The sequence below is a fragment of the Apium graveolens genome, chromosome 2 (genome assembly GCF_009905375.1).
Source record: "Apium graveolens cultivar Ventura chromosome 2, ASM990537v1, whole genome shotgun sequence".
NCBI lineage: Eukaryota > Viridiplantae > Streptophyta > Magnoliopsida > Apiales > Apiaceae > Apium > Apium graveolens.
Window position 1 is genome coordinate 20,333,638 of NC_133648.1, and position 13,945 is coordinate 20,347,582.

At 35.5% G+C, this 13,945-nt stretch overlaps 1 protein-coding gene across 2 annotated transcripts in view; it reads left to right on the forward strand.

The window, feature by feature from the left end:
* The window catches only part of LOC141707081 (uncharacterized), a 28,957-nt gene that overhangs the window by 13,147 nt on the left and 1,865 nt on the right, over window positions 1–13,945 (forward strand). For both annotated transcript variants that reach the window (XM_074510064.1, XM_074510063.1), the window contains exons 12-16: window positions 11,415–11,690; window positions 12,063–12,683; window positions 13,111–13,559; window positions 13,638–13,698; window positions 13,791–13,859. In XM_074510064.1, the coding sequence (XP_074366165.1) occupies window positions 11,415–11,690; window positions 12,063–12,683; window positions 13,111–13,559; window positions 13,638–13,698; window positions 13,791–13,859 (1,476 nt within the window). The remainder of the gene's footprint in view (window positions 1–11,414; window positions 11,691–12,062; window positions 12,684–13,110; window positions 13,560–13,637; window positions 13,699–13,790; window positions 13,860–13,945) is intronic.

A 13,945-nucleotide genomic window follows, 5' to 3' on the forward strand; every position in this document is an offset into this window, starting at 1 on the left:
CGGCCTAAAATGGGAATGGATTGGGAGTTGTAGAAATGCTATTGAGAAGTTGAAATTAATTGTGGAGACTGAACTGATTCTTGTCCTTCTGGATTTTGATAAGCCATTGGAAGTCCATAAAAATGCCGCAATCAAAGCTTTTGGGGGTGTATTGGTACAAGAGGGTCATCCAGTTGCATATGAAATTGGGAGGTTAAAAGATGTTGAACAAAGGTATAGTACTCATGAGAAAGAAAGAAATGCAGTGGTGCATAAAGAAATGCAGTGGTGCATTGATTGGAAGTATGGATACATTATTTGCTGTTTGGTTTCTTTATCATAAAGCTGCTTTAAAATTGGCTTGGTTTCAAGATGTAGAATCTATGTTGAATCACCATTGGGGGGGTACTAGGATTGGTGTCTCTCTCTTGGGCGAGGCATCAAGTACATGTATCTTTATTAGATTAACCAATTTCTAAAAACTAGAGTATATCCTAAAGAGATACCACTTTCTTGTGAACTTATCTTGAATCGGGATCTTTTGGCTCAACTTTATCCCAGTTTTACTGACGGGGCAATTCCCTTTTGCACCTTAAATTGGTCAAAATATTCGGACTTTCTTACTTTCATGGAGGATAGATCCAGTAACTGGGGGTCTATCGCTGACCGATATCGCACACCTATCAGGTCATATGTATAAGACCATGGGGGCATTGGTCATGGCCCAGAAGATATTTTAGAAGCTCATAAAGGTCCATTTATGGGTCAAGACCATAAAGGCCTACATGAGATCCTAACAACATCATGGCATGCTCAACTATCTTTTAACCTAATTATGTTAGGCTCTTTAACCATTATTGTAGCTCATCATATGTATTCTATGTCCCTTTATCCGCATCTAGCTACTTACTATGATACACAATTGTCATTGTTCATACATCACATTCACATGTGGATTGGTGGATTTCTCATAGTTGGCGATGCTGTGCAACCATTTTTATGGTAGGAGATTATGATCGTACTACTCGATACAATGATCTATTAGATTGTGTCCTTAGGCATCGCAATGCAATTATATCATATCTCAATTGGGCATGTATATTTCTAGACTTTCACAGTTTTGGTTTGTATGTTCATAATGATACTATGAGCGCTTTGGGGCGTACTCGAGATATGTTTTCAGATACCGCTATCCAATTACAACCTATTTTTGTTTAGGGGATACATACCACCCATAATTTAGTACTCAGTGCAAAGGATTGCTATCCAATTACAACTTATCTTTGTTCAATGGATACAAAACACCCATGCTTTAGCCCCCACTGCAACGACCCTGGGTGCAATAACAAACACCGGTTAGTGGGTGGTAAAGTGGCTTTGTTACCTATTCCATTAGGAACTGCAGATTTTTTGGTACATCGCATTTACGATTTATGTGACGGTATTAATACTTTTGAAGGGTGTTCTATTTGCTCGTAGCTCTCGTTTGATACCGGATAAAGCAAAACTTGCTTTTCGTTTTCATTGTGATGGGTCTAAAATGGTTTGAAAATTATCCAACACATTTAGAATACTTAAAACCTTATCAGTTAGACCCATTTTCTTCTGCCTTAATAATTTTTCGTTGTAATCTTACTTATTAAGTATCTAGCCATTGCTGGATCAATTTCAAAAGCCTTAGCCTCTTTTACTTCAAACTTTTTTGTTAACTTTCGATTTGAATATGCAATTCATATAAATTGAATCTTTATCAGTTTAACAATCATAATAACCATCTTTTTGTTGTAATATACTAGTAATAATGGTAACTATAAGAGAGCTACTAAATTAGAGAGCAAGAGTGGAGGGAAATATGAGCATAGAAAGAATTGCTCGGTGCAAAATTTTCATTCACAGATGCAATCTATTTATAGTAAAACAAAGGGAGCAGGTATTAAATGCAAGGTAACAATTTCTACAATTCTATGCATAGCCTAACTATTGCAATATTGACTAACTATATGACAATCAATTTACAACACTCCCCTTTGATTGTTATGATAGTATGGATCATAGATTGCCTCGTTAAAACCTTGTCAAAGAAAAACCCAGTGGGATAAAAACTTTGGCGAAGGAAAAAGAGTACAATCTATCTTTTGAAAACTAATCATTCTCTGAATTTTGTTGCAACAAATCCTTGAGTCGACACATTCCAATGTTATGTCGTAATTTACCAAATGTTGAATTCGGTAATGATTTCGTGAATAAATCTGCAAGGTTGTCACATGATCGGATTTGTTGTATATCTACTTCTCCATTCTTTTGAAGCTCGTGAGTGTAAAAGAATTTTGGTGAAATGTGCTTCGTCCTGTCTCCTTTGATATATCCTTCCTTAAGTTGATCAATGCATGCAGTGTTGTCCTCAAACAAGACAGTAGGATTTCTTGTGATGTCCGGTAATCCACATGATTCTTGAATATTCTTGATGATAGACCGCAACCAAACACATTCTCTACTAGCTTCATGAATTGCAATGAGTTCCGAGTGATTTGTTGAGGTTGCCACTGTAGTTTGCTTCGTGGATTTCCAGGAAATGGCTGCACCGTAATATGTAAATACATATCCAGTTTGTGATTTTCCAAAGTGAGGATCTGACAAATATCCAGCGTCTGCATATCCAATCAGCTGAGATGTTGAGTTTTTCGGGAAGAATAACCCAAAATCAATTGTTCCACGAAGATAACGAAACATATGCTTGATCCCATTCCAATGCCTGTCCATCGGAGCAGAGCTAAATCTAGCCAATAAATTCACAGCAAATGCAATATCTGGCCTTGTATTATTTGCAAGATACATAAGTGCACCAATTGCTCCAAGATATGGGATTTCAGGGCCGAGAATTTCTTCATCATCTTCTCGTGGTCGAAATATATCTTTATCAGGCTCTAAAGATCTAAACACCATTGGAGTAGTCAATGGATGAGATTTATCCATGTAAAATCTGTTCAAAACCTTTTCTGTATATGTAGATTGGTGGAGGAAAATTCCCGATGACAAGTGCTCGACTTGTATACCAAGGCAATATTTTGTCCTTCCAAGATCTTTCATTTCAAATTCTGTCTTTAGGTATATGACAGCTTCATCAACCTCTGTAGCTGTTCCTACAAGGTTTAAATCATCCACATATACAGCAATAATCACAAAATCAGATTGTGATTTTTTGATAAAAACACATGGAGAAATTTGATTACTAATATACCCATTCTTTTGTAAATAACGACTAAGTCTGTTATACCACATACGACCAGACTATTTCAGTCCATACAATGATCGTTGAAGTTTAATGGAGTATATATGACGAGGTTTCTTGAACTCGTCCATTTTTAACCCTTCTGGGATTTTCATAAAAATTTCACTATCAAGTGAACCGTACAGGTATGCAGTAACGACGTCCATAAGTCGTGTTTCCAATTTTTCTTTAGATGTCATACCTAATATAAAACGAAAAGTAATTCCATCCATCACTGGCGAGTATGTCTCTTGATAATCAATGCCCGGCCTTTGAGAAAACCCCTGTGCTACAAGTCGGGCTTTATATCTCATAATTTCATTTTTTTCATTTCGTTTTCTTATGAATATACCCATTTATTTCCAACAGGGTTCACACCGATTGGTGTTTGGACAACAGGTCCAAATACTTCTCTTTTACGCAGTGAATTTAATTCTGTTTGGATTGCGTCTTTCCATTTTGGCCAGTCTTTTCTTCGACGGCATTCATCCACACTTTGTGGTTCAGGATCAGAATTTATGTCTACATCCAATGTTGCGGAATACCCAAATACATCATCGATTATGGCTTTACTTCGATCCCATAATTTCATATCATGCACATAATTTATTGAAATTTCATGATTGTTTAATCCCGTATCTTCAGGGACTGGAATCTCTTCAGGAGATAATAGCAATTCAGGGTTATTTACTTCTTCTGGAGCATGTGCCACTTCAGGGGCAATTTTCTTTATTTTTCTTTTTCGTGGTGCAACATCTTTTGCACCGACCGGTTTACCACGCTTCAGGCGTGGCTTTGATTCTATGACCAATTCTTTTGTATCTGATTTTTGAATTGGTATATCTATTCTAGCTGGAGTATTTACTGCAGGTATATGAGATTTAGTTATATTTCTAGAATCGTTAAATGCGTCAGGCATTTGGTTTGCGATATTTTGCATATGAATAATTCTTTTAACTTCAAGTTCGCATTGACCGGTACGTGGATTTAGAAAATATAATCCTGATGCATTCCATGTTATGTCAGGATTAACTTTATTTGAATGTTTATCTCCCCCTAAGGGAGGAAACATAGACTCGTCAAAATGACAATCTGCATATCTTGCGGTAAATAAGTCTCCTCTCCGGTTAGAGGCTCCAGATATCTAATTATAAATGTGGAATCAAAACCAACGTAGATACCTATTCTTCTTTGAGCTCCCATCTTCGATCTTTGTGGTGGAGCAATCGGTACATATACAGCACATCCAAAAATTTTGAAGTGAGAAATATTAGGAACTTGACCAAGTACCAGTTGTAGCGGAGAATGTTGGTTGTAGGAAGTTGGTCTAATCCTAATAATATTAGCAGCATGAAGTATTGCGTGACCCCAAATAGACGTAGGTAATTTTGCTTTTAACAACAGCGGTCTTGCAATAAGTTGGAGTCTTTTGATAAAGGACTCGGCTAACCCATTTTGTGTATATACATGAGGAACTGGGTGTTCAACTGAGATTCCTACAGACATGCAATAATCGACAAAAGTTGCAGATGTGAATTCGCCGACATTATCTAAACGAATTGACTTAATGCAATGATCTGGGAATTGAGCTCGTAATTTGATTATTTGGGCAAGTAATTTTGCAAAAGCATCATTACGAGTTGAGAGAAGACAAACATGAGACCATCTAGTTGAGGCATCGATTAATACCATGAAGTACCTAAATGGGCCAGATGATGGGTGTATAGGTCCACATATGTCCCCTTAGATCCTTTCTAAAAAAATTGGGCTTTCAAGCTGAACTTTAGTAGGGGATGGTCGAGTAATCAATTTTCCTAAAGAACATGCTGAACATGGAAGGTCATTGTTGGAAAGAACTTTAAAATCTTTAAGAGGATGACTAGTAGAATTCTCTATAATACGACGCATCATAGAGACGCCAGGATGACCTAATATTTCATGCCAAAGTGTAAAAGATTTTGGATCTATGAGTTTGGAAGCAACGACATTGTGTGACTCAATAGTTGTAATTTTCATTATATATAATCCTGAAGAAAGTGAGTGAAACTTTTCTAAGATTTTCTTGTTGCTAGGATTAGCGGAAGTAATAAGAAGATATTCTCTATCAGCCTCAGAGGTAGTTTCGATGTGAAAATTATTGAGTCGGATATCTTTAAAACTAAGAAGATTTCTAGTAGACTTACTAGAATATAATGCATTTGAAATGTGTATGTGGGTACCGTTAGGTAGGACGAAACTAGCTTTTCCAAAACCTTCGATTATATTAGATACGCCGGAAATCGTTCCGACTTGAGCTTTGGTTTTGGTTATTTGGGTAAAATACTTTTGGTTCTGTAGAATCGTATGAGTTGTACCACAATCAGCAATGCATATATCTTCAGAATCCATTCTGTATATAATTAAGAAACATAATTTATTTGATAAGAACATAACACACTACATAGTTCAAACAAAATAAAGCACACAATACACACTACTATAATAATTATATGAAACTAATGTTCAGCCTCCCATATGGGAGTTTCGTTAGGTTCATTCGGACCATTAATGCTTATTCCTTCAGTTGTGATTCTCGGAAAATCATCTATGTTATTGTTGGCGAAATTTTTTTCTACCATTTTCTCTTTTGATTTTTGAGAAGATTGGTATAACTTAACAAGATGATCTGGGGTATGACAATTACGTGTCCAGTGCCCATTCATGCCGCACCTATAGCAAACATTTTCAGTTTTTCCTCCTCGTGATGCCTTTCTTTTACTCTGTGATTCAGATTGCCACTTCCGGTGACCAGAGTTGTTATATGGACGAAAATGCCCGTGGCTCCGACCTCATCCACGGCACCGCCCTTGGCCCCGTCCACCTCTATACCCTTTTCCACGTACATTCGGCTGGAATTACATGTTATTTACTTCAGGTAATGGGGCAGATCCTGTTGGACGGGATTGATGATTCTTAATCACCAATTCATGATTCTGTTCAACAACGAGGAGAGTTGATAGAAGATCCCCGAACTTGGTAAATTTGCGCTCCCTGTACATCTCTGCTAAATTGATATTGTTGGGGTGAAAAGTTGATAGTGTTTTATCGATTTTTCTTTTCTCCGTAACTTTCTCACCACACATAATAAGCCTAGAACTTATTTTGAACGAAGCAGAGCTATATGCTCGGACACTCTTAAAATCCTGAAGTCTTAAATTAGCCCAATCATTTTCAGCTGCAGGTAGATAAACTAGTTTCTGGTGATCGAACCTATCCTTTAGATTTTTCCATAATATAAAAGGATCCTCGACTTCTAAGTACTTAGATTTTAAATCTTCATGCATGTGGTGTCGGAGAAAAATTATGGAGGTAAAGTTTTCTTCAGCCGTGGATTTATTTTCTGCCTTTATTGTATCGCTTAATTTTTTTGAACCCAAGTGCAACTTTACATCTTGTACCCATGATAAATAATTATCGCCAGAAATGTCCAAGGAAACGAACGACAAGCTTGTAATATTTGTCATACTAAATCTGAATTAACACGAAAATTATTAAATTTTAATCATCAATGTAAATATTACATAAAATCCTACTTAATCGGGTGCGTTAACAAGTATGCAATAATCAATGTATATATCATTATTATCATTGATATTATAAACAGATCTATATATAAAATAACAAATGGATTTTCACCCGCCATACGGACGTCTGCGTATGCAGATTATCTCCGACCAATAATAAATTAAAGTGGACAATCCCTCTCAGTTTCGGCAGGGCTTCGTGCTGATAACGTGTTGTAATATACTAGTAATAATGGTAACCATAAAAGAGCTACTAAATTAGAGAGCAAGAGTGGAGGGAAATACGAGCATAGAAAGAATTGCTCGGTGCAAAATTTTCATTCACAGATGCAATCTATTTATAGTAAAACAAAGGGAGCAAGTATTAAATGCAAGGTAACAATTTCTACAAATCTATGCATAGCCTAACTATTGCAATATTGACTAACTATATGACAATCAATTTACAACACTTTTAACATTTTAAAAAAAATCTTATTATGAGCCTTAGTTTTCCATTTTTTAGATTTCATATTCATCTCAGGAATATATTCATGAACTTGTCATACATTAAACGTCTTACAACATCCTTCTTGTTACCCACTTCTATGTCGATCCCTTCTTTTATCCCATCATGTAACTGGAAATAAGCCAGTAAAAGACAATTAGAAGCAAGTGGTGCTACATAAACGAAGACGGATCTTAGTGTTTTTGTACTTGTCAACTTTGAGGTGTCGAGTGAGGGATTGTTCCATCTTTTATGAAAGGGTGCCCTAATACCTTACTATTAGAGAAAAGGGAGTACTATCTGATGCTTCGCTCGATTATTGTCCTATTCCGCTCGATTATTATCCTATTACGCTCGATTATTATCCTATTACGCTTGATTATTGCGACATTTTCTTTACTATTCTTTAGGGCCAGGGACGGGGTTAAAACGCGTGACGATACCATGATTTAGGGTCGGGGTTAAAACGCGTAGAGATATCCGCGAAAAGCAAAACATAGAATCGTAACTATTGATATAATTTTAGTTGGGGCCGTTTCGTACTCAAATCCGAACCGGGGAGAGGAATTTTTTCAGTGCACAAAAAGATAGTGTGTATGGGGTTAAATATTTATGAAAAATTATTATGTTATGAAATGATCCATGTTACGAAATCAAGACCCCCAAGTCCATGCAAGAAGGCCCACTAATCTATCCAAATTAAAAGCCCATCAAAGGTAGCTCCTCACATGAAATCATGCAAAGGATCCGAGCCCTTCACATCAAAATGATGTTCCAGCGGTCTCTACCCAAGTAGCTTTTTGGTCCATGATAAAATGCGTCAGGGTTCAACAGTTGTGGGGTCTTATTTTACATCCCACCCCCGATGCATGGTATCTTCGTATTGTAAGGATATGAGATTAGAATCATACTTCCGGAGTCACAACAAGAGCGATTGGCATTATTGGTATAACATATACTGGAGGGCTAAACTAGGGATTATTGGTATAACATACACTGGAGGGCTAAACGCTATGTAGAGGAGACCAATCAAAGATCATTTCATTGCATATTGGCTTCTAATGATGTTCTTCTTTCTTGAATACCTGGCTAAAGGAGATATGTTCTTCGTAGGTTGCTAGAGAATCGATAGTGCATAGTGCACGAATGAATGCATAGTGAAAGTAAGTCTGGGGTAATATCCTCTTTCCTGCCCTAGGTCATAAGTGTTAAGTTACGCTACATCAAGGCTAAATTACAAATGTCAGCTAAAAAAAGCAGTCATTGGTAGTTAAAGAAAGCAAGTGATTATACGAAGGATAAAAGAAATAGCATATAGAATGCAATGTTGTTAGGTAGTTTCCTATTTAGTTTCGGTTTATTTACCTCTGGAACTAAAGTCGTAGGATGCTAACTAAATTAATTGGTAGATTAGAGGTCTTCCGCCGAGCATCTTGCTTTGGCACTGTTTTAATCAAGAATTGAGAAGCAGCAGGGTGTATTTAGTTGATGGAACACTTCACAGATTCCTATTTTAACATAGGCCAAGACTTGACAACAACAATAAGATTTGGGCATCAGATCCCTAAAGTTGGAAGTACCTACCTATGATTTCAGAATTGAGTTAATAGGACGTGAGTTGCTTAACCTGGATCTAGCTGCGACTGCATTTACTAGAATTCTAATATGAGTTGCTAGCGCTTCATCGGCTTCCCTTGTATCGTAACCGTCATTATCATTCCTCGGATCATTGTAGCTTAAAGGCCCATGATACCTTATAGCTTCACAGTTACAAGTCATTTTCTCATTACTTTGGCCTCTCATTTTCACTTTTATTGGCATTACTCTCGTGGGATTTCAAAGAAATGGGCTTCAGGTGGAAAAACCCTTTATCTCCCATGTTCGCTGTATAAGGGAGAAAAGATATAAAAGCCGCATCCGGCTCCGGCTCAGTGTGCGGCTGGACTCCATATTATATATAGAAATACAACTAATCAAATATGATTAGCAATATAATAATAGTATATAGCTCTCTTGAAACGAGAGAACTCTCTTGAAAACAAGTGTAAATGTGTTTTTATTTTCATAGGGCTTTCATAAAGTTAATTGAAATCAACAATTTGTTGAAAATTTTAAAAAAATCATGAAAAAATGTTTAGACTATTTTTGAATCTCATTAATTTAAAGAATATGTGTTTGAATCTCATAAATGTTGATTCAAATCTTGATTTTAAAAATTAAGTGATGACTATTATAATGTTAATTGAATTATTATTTCTTAAAATATGCTAAAATATATTTAGAATCTCGTTTTAAATATTAGGTTCTCTCGTTCCCTTTTATGTGTATGTATACACACACATATATATATATATTCACACACACATATATATAGAGAGTATGGTTCTAGAGAGAACCCTCTTAAAAAGAGAACGAGAGAACCTTTTATCTAAAACAAGATTCTAATTTATTTATTTTAGCTTGTTTAAGACATAATTGTTCATTAATATTATAATAGTCATTACATAAATTTTAAAGTCAAATTTGAATCAAAATTCATGAGATTCAAAAACACTTTCTTATAATTTATGAGATTCAAAAGTAGATTCTAAATTTTTTTTTCAGGACTTTTTGAATTTTTTAAACAATTGTAGGTTGTAATTAACTTCATGGAAACACTACGAAAATGAAAAAAACATTTACACCGTTTTTGAATTATAAAATTAATTTTAAAAAGGTTCTCTAGTTCCCTTTTTAAGGGGGTTCTCTTTTGAGCGCTGACCTATATATATATACACACATATATATAATACATATATATATAATGCAATATTACTTTTAAATGTTTTTTTGCGTCGTAGTTGTATAAAAATAATATAATTTCTATATATTGTATTTATATGTAGTACTGTATATGTATCATGTACGTATACATGATTATTAATATTGATATCATTGCCATTTTTAATAGTTGTACATTTACTAACTATATATTAACCTTTGTTAAGTATTTTAAGTAGATACTACGCTGTTGGGAAGAGCTTATCAAACAACTAGGCCAACATAACGACCGTAGCAGACGGATACGTCTTTGCAATACATGTATAAAGTCACAATGAAGGAACGAATACGCCTCCCTTGTAGTAGCATTAACCACATGCGTTACACAATGAAACATATCTGGGTACTTACATTTCGATTACAGTGTATCAAGCTGTTACACTTTAACAACAGCTTATAGACGAACCACTACCAGATTTATGTAATACGGACATACTCATCTATCAAATTTCCTCGTTTCTGCTTCTGAAACACACACGCGCACACACATACATACAATCATACATACATATATATATACATACATATATATATATATATGTATGACACCTTCAGTTGGAATCAGCAAATTAAGATGCATACTCTTACACAAACATGATATACACTTGGGTATATATAAGCATCGAATGTTTTAGATGCAACTAATGTCACATATAAGATTGAAGATTTTTTTGACAAAGGTATGGATATGCTCATATGCTTAAGTGTCAGATTGGGGGGGGGGGTGATAGATTTAAAATACGCCCTATGCAGTGATGTTTCTGGTGGGTAAAATTGTCAAGTTCACTGTTGGGTAAATTCGGTATGTTGCCACGTTAAATCGGGTATTTTGGGTCATGTTTCATTTTAAGTATCTCCGAAGATAAATAATATAATAATATATATTTAATATGTTCTTAATGGTACTTGAACCATAAAACTCTGGTAGCTAGTATGTGTAGAGCTAATAGTATAAATATTAATTTTATAGTGTAATTGTTGGGATTCGAACTCTAAATATTTGTGTCTATCATTTAGAGCTCTATAGATAATAAATTGTAATATGTTATTAATACTACCGACACACTAAGAATTATACCCATGTTCGATTATATAATTTAGTATAGATATAATGAGTTACTAAAATAGGGGAATGGACATAGTTAAAGTAAAATGAAATACAGAAAAGGGCTATGAGATTTTGGGTCATTGCAAGAATTGTATGCGATTTTATAATTACAGCACCATACATTTCTATGGCTGGACCTATATTATATGCTATATTGTAGATACTCATCGAATTACCTTCTCTATGCAGTTCGTGCTTGCAAATCTGAGGGATGACAGGAGAAATCTTTACATGATTCTGTTTGACTATGTTTTGCATCAAATAAATGAGGCATGTTTGGCTTCTGGAGTTTCTGAGTATAGCGATGATGAGAGTCAAGTTATTGCAACATTGCTCACTCTCGCAGACGCGCCCGAAGCTTTACATATTTCTGTCAGGCTTGGGGTGGATGGCGTTGGGGACCTCTTAAAAAGATCAGTAGCTGCTGCTTTGTCCAGATATGCCAACTGTGACAGACTGAATATGGTAATCTGGTTATGCATTAGTTTAATTTCAAGACCTTGAGAAATGTAGCAATTTATAAACTACCGCACATGTGAATTGTTTAACATAAGAAAATTTAGCATTTGTTTTCGAGAAAATACAAGGGAACAGAGTTATTGTTTACTTAATATGTCATAGCCTTTGTCGTATAAAGTTAGGATACTTTGTTTTCTAGGCTGTTCTATTTGTCTAAGTATTTGTATATAATAAACCTTGTGGTGCTGGGTCTTATTGGTTTCATTGAAGTTTTGATTGGTAGATGTTATAGATGCAATACCTACTGATGATTTGTTTGTACGTCCTGGGTCACTTGATTTTGTTTTCTTATATTTCTATCTGAACTTCTCTTTGCAGCTCCAAGAAAAGATTATTGAGAGATTTGATACAATCGTTCGTTCATTTTCTAATTTAGACACAGAGTTTTCCCACTTGAGACATATATCTAAATCGCATACCTATCTGGAAAGTATAGAGGACGGAGTTCTTAGGAATGATGTCTGCATGAAAGCAAAACTTGCATGGGCCACTTTACATTCTCTCCTTCATTCAGAAAGAATCCCTTATCGTCAAAATGGGTATCTGTGGTTGGGTGATTTGCTCATGGCAGAAATTAATGATAAAAAAGACACAATATGGTCAAATGTTAAGTACTTGCAGCAAAAGATCGCTCTTGCCGGAGTCAATGATTATTCAGAGGATTTAGATGTTCCCTTATCAATTTGGCTTTTATGTGGTCTTCTGAAGTCAAAAAATAGCCTTATCAGATGGGGCTTTCTGTTTGTTCTCGATAGACTTCTTGTACGATGCAAATTTTTGTTGGATGAGAAAAAAATCCATCATTTGAACAATGACGCGCCTGAACATTTACAGGAAAAGAGTCGTCTTGAAAAAGCAAGTGCAGTAATAGATGTTATGAGTACTGCGTTGTCCTTGGTGGCTCAGATAAACGAAACAGACCGCCTAAATATATTGAAGGTAAATTTTGAAAGACGGTAGACTTGTGTTGTTAAATTTGATTGGGAGTAAATATTGATGTATGCCATCTTATTCAAAGAAGATTTGTAGCTTACAAATTGAGCAGGACATTATAACTACTAAAGTAATATAATAGCATGGAATATAGATAAATATAATTGGTTTTGTTGCACCACTTCTTCCTACTTCTTGCAGAGAAATTAAAACATGGTATACTCTTCAGTTTGATCCAGTGTTTATCAACTGTTAATTGTTATATTAGATTTCATTGGACAAGTATATATATTGGGTAGTCCTTGAGAAACAATTCATGATAAGAATACTTGACATATGCAAGTAGTAAATTTATTGGAAATACTTTAGAGAATTATTGCAATACAATTCAAGATATCTTATTCTATAATCTTTGTTTGCCATTTGTTAACAGATGTGCTATATTCTATTTTCCCAACTGTGCCTGAAAGTACTCCCATCAAATTCAGTTTCAAGTGGAGATGCACTTCATGATGATGCTAAATCAGGAACTTCATGTGGGGAGGATCTCATGGAGGACACGAAGAGCAAATTTAGTAGCAAGAATGATACTTTAACAAGTGAGACGGCATCAATGGCTGCGCTACTACTCCGAGGACAAGCCGTTGTACCCATGCAATTGGTTGCACGAGTCCCTGCTGCTTTGTTTTACTGGCCTTTGATTCAACTTGCTAGTGCAGCTACAGACAACATTGCATTAGGTGTTTCGGTTGGTAGTAAAGGTAGAGGAAACATTCCTGGTGCCACATCAGATATAAGAGCCACGCTTCTTTTACTTTTAGTTGGCAAGTGCACTTCTGAACCTGCTGCTTTCCTAGAAGTTGGCGGTGACGATTTCTTTAGGTATCTTTGCAGTTGGATGCTTTAGACAAAGGGTCTAATGTGTATAATGACCTAATATAAACTCTCTGTTTTTGGTAGGGAGCTCTTGGATGATACAGACTCTAGGGTGGCATATTACTCGTCAACTTTCCTTCTGAAGGCAAGATTATTATAAATTTTTCACAGCCTTCTATTAGTTTCACATTCTGTTTCCTGGTTAGTGTGAACTAACACATGAGATTAATTTTACAGAGAATGATGACAGAGGAACCGGAAAGTTACCAACATATGCTTTCAAGCCTTGTTTATAGAGCTCAGCAGGTTGGAACTATTTCTAGTTTGATGTCATTTTAAACTTCTGACAATATTGGAACATGTGCTTAATATTCCGTTCTCTTATGATGCAT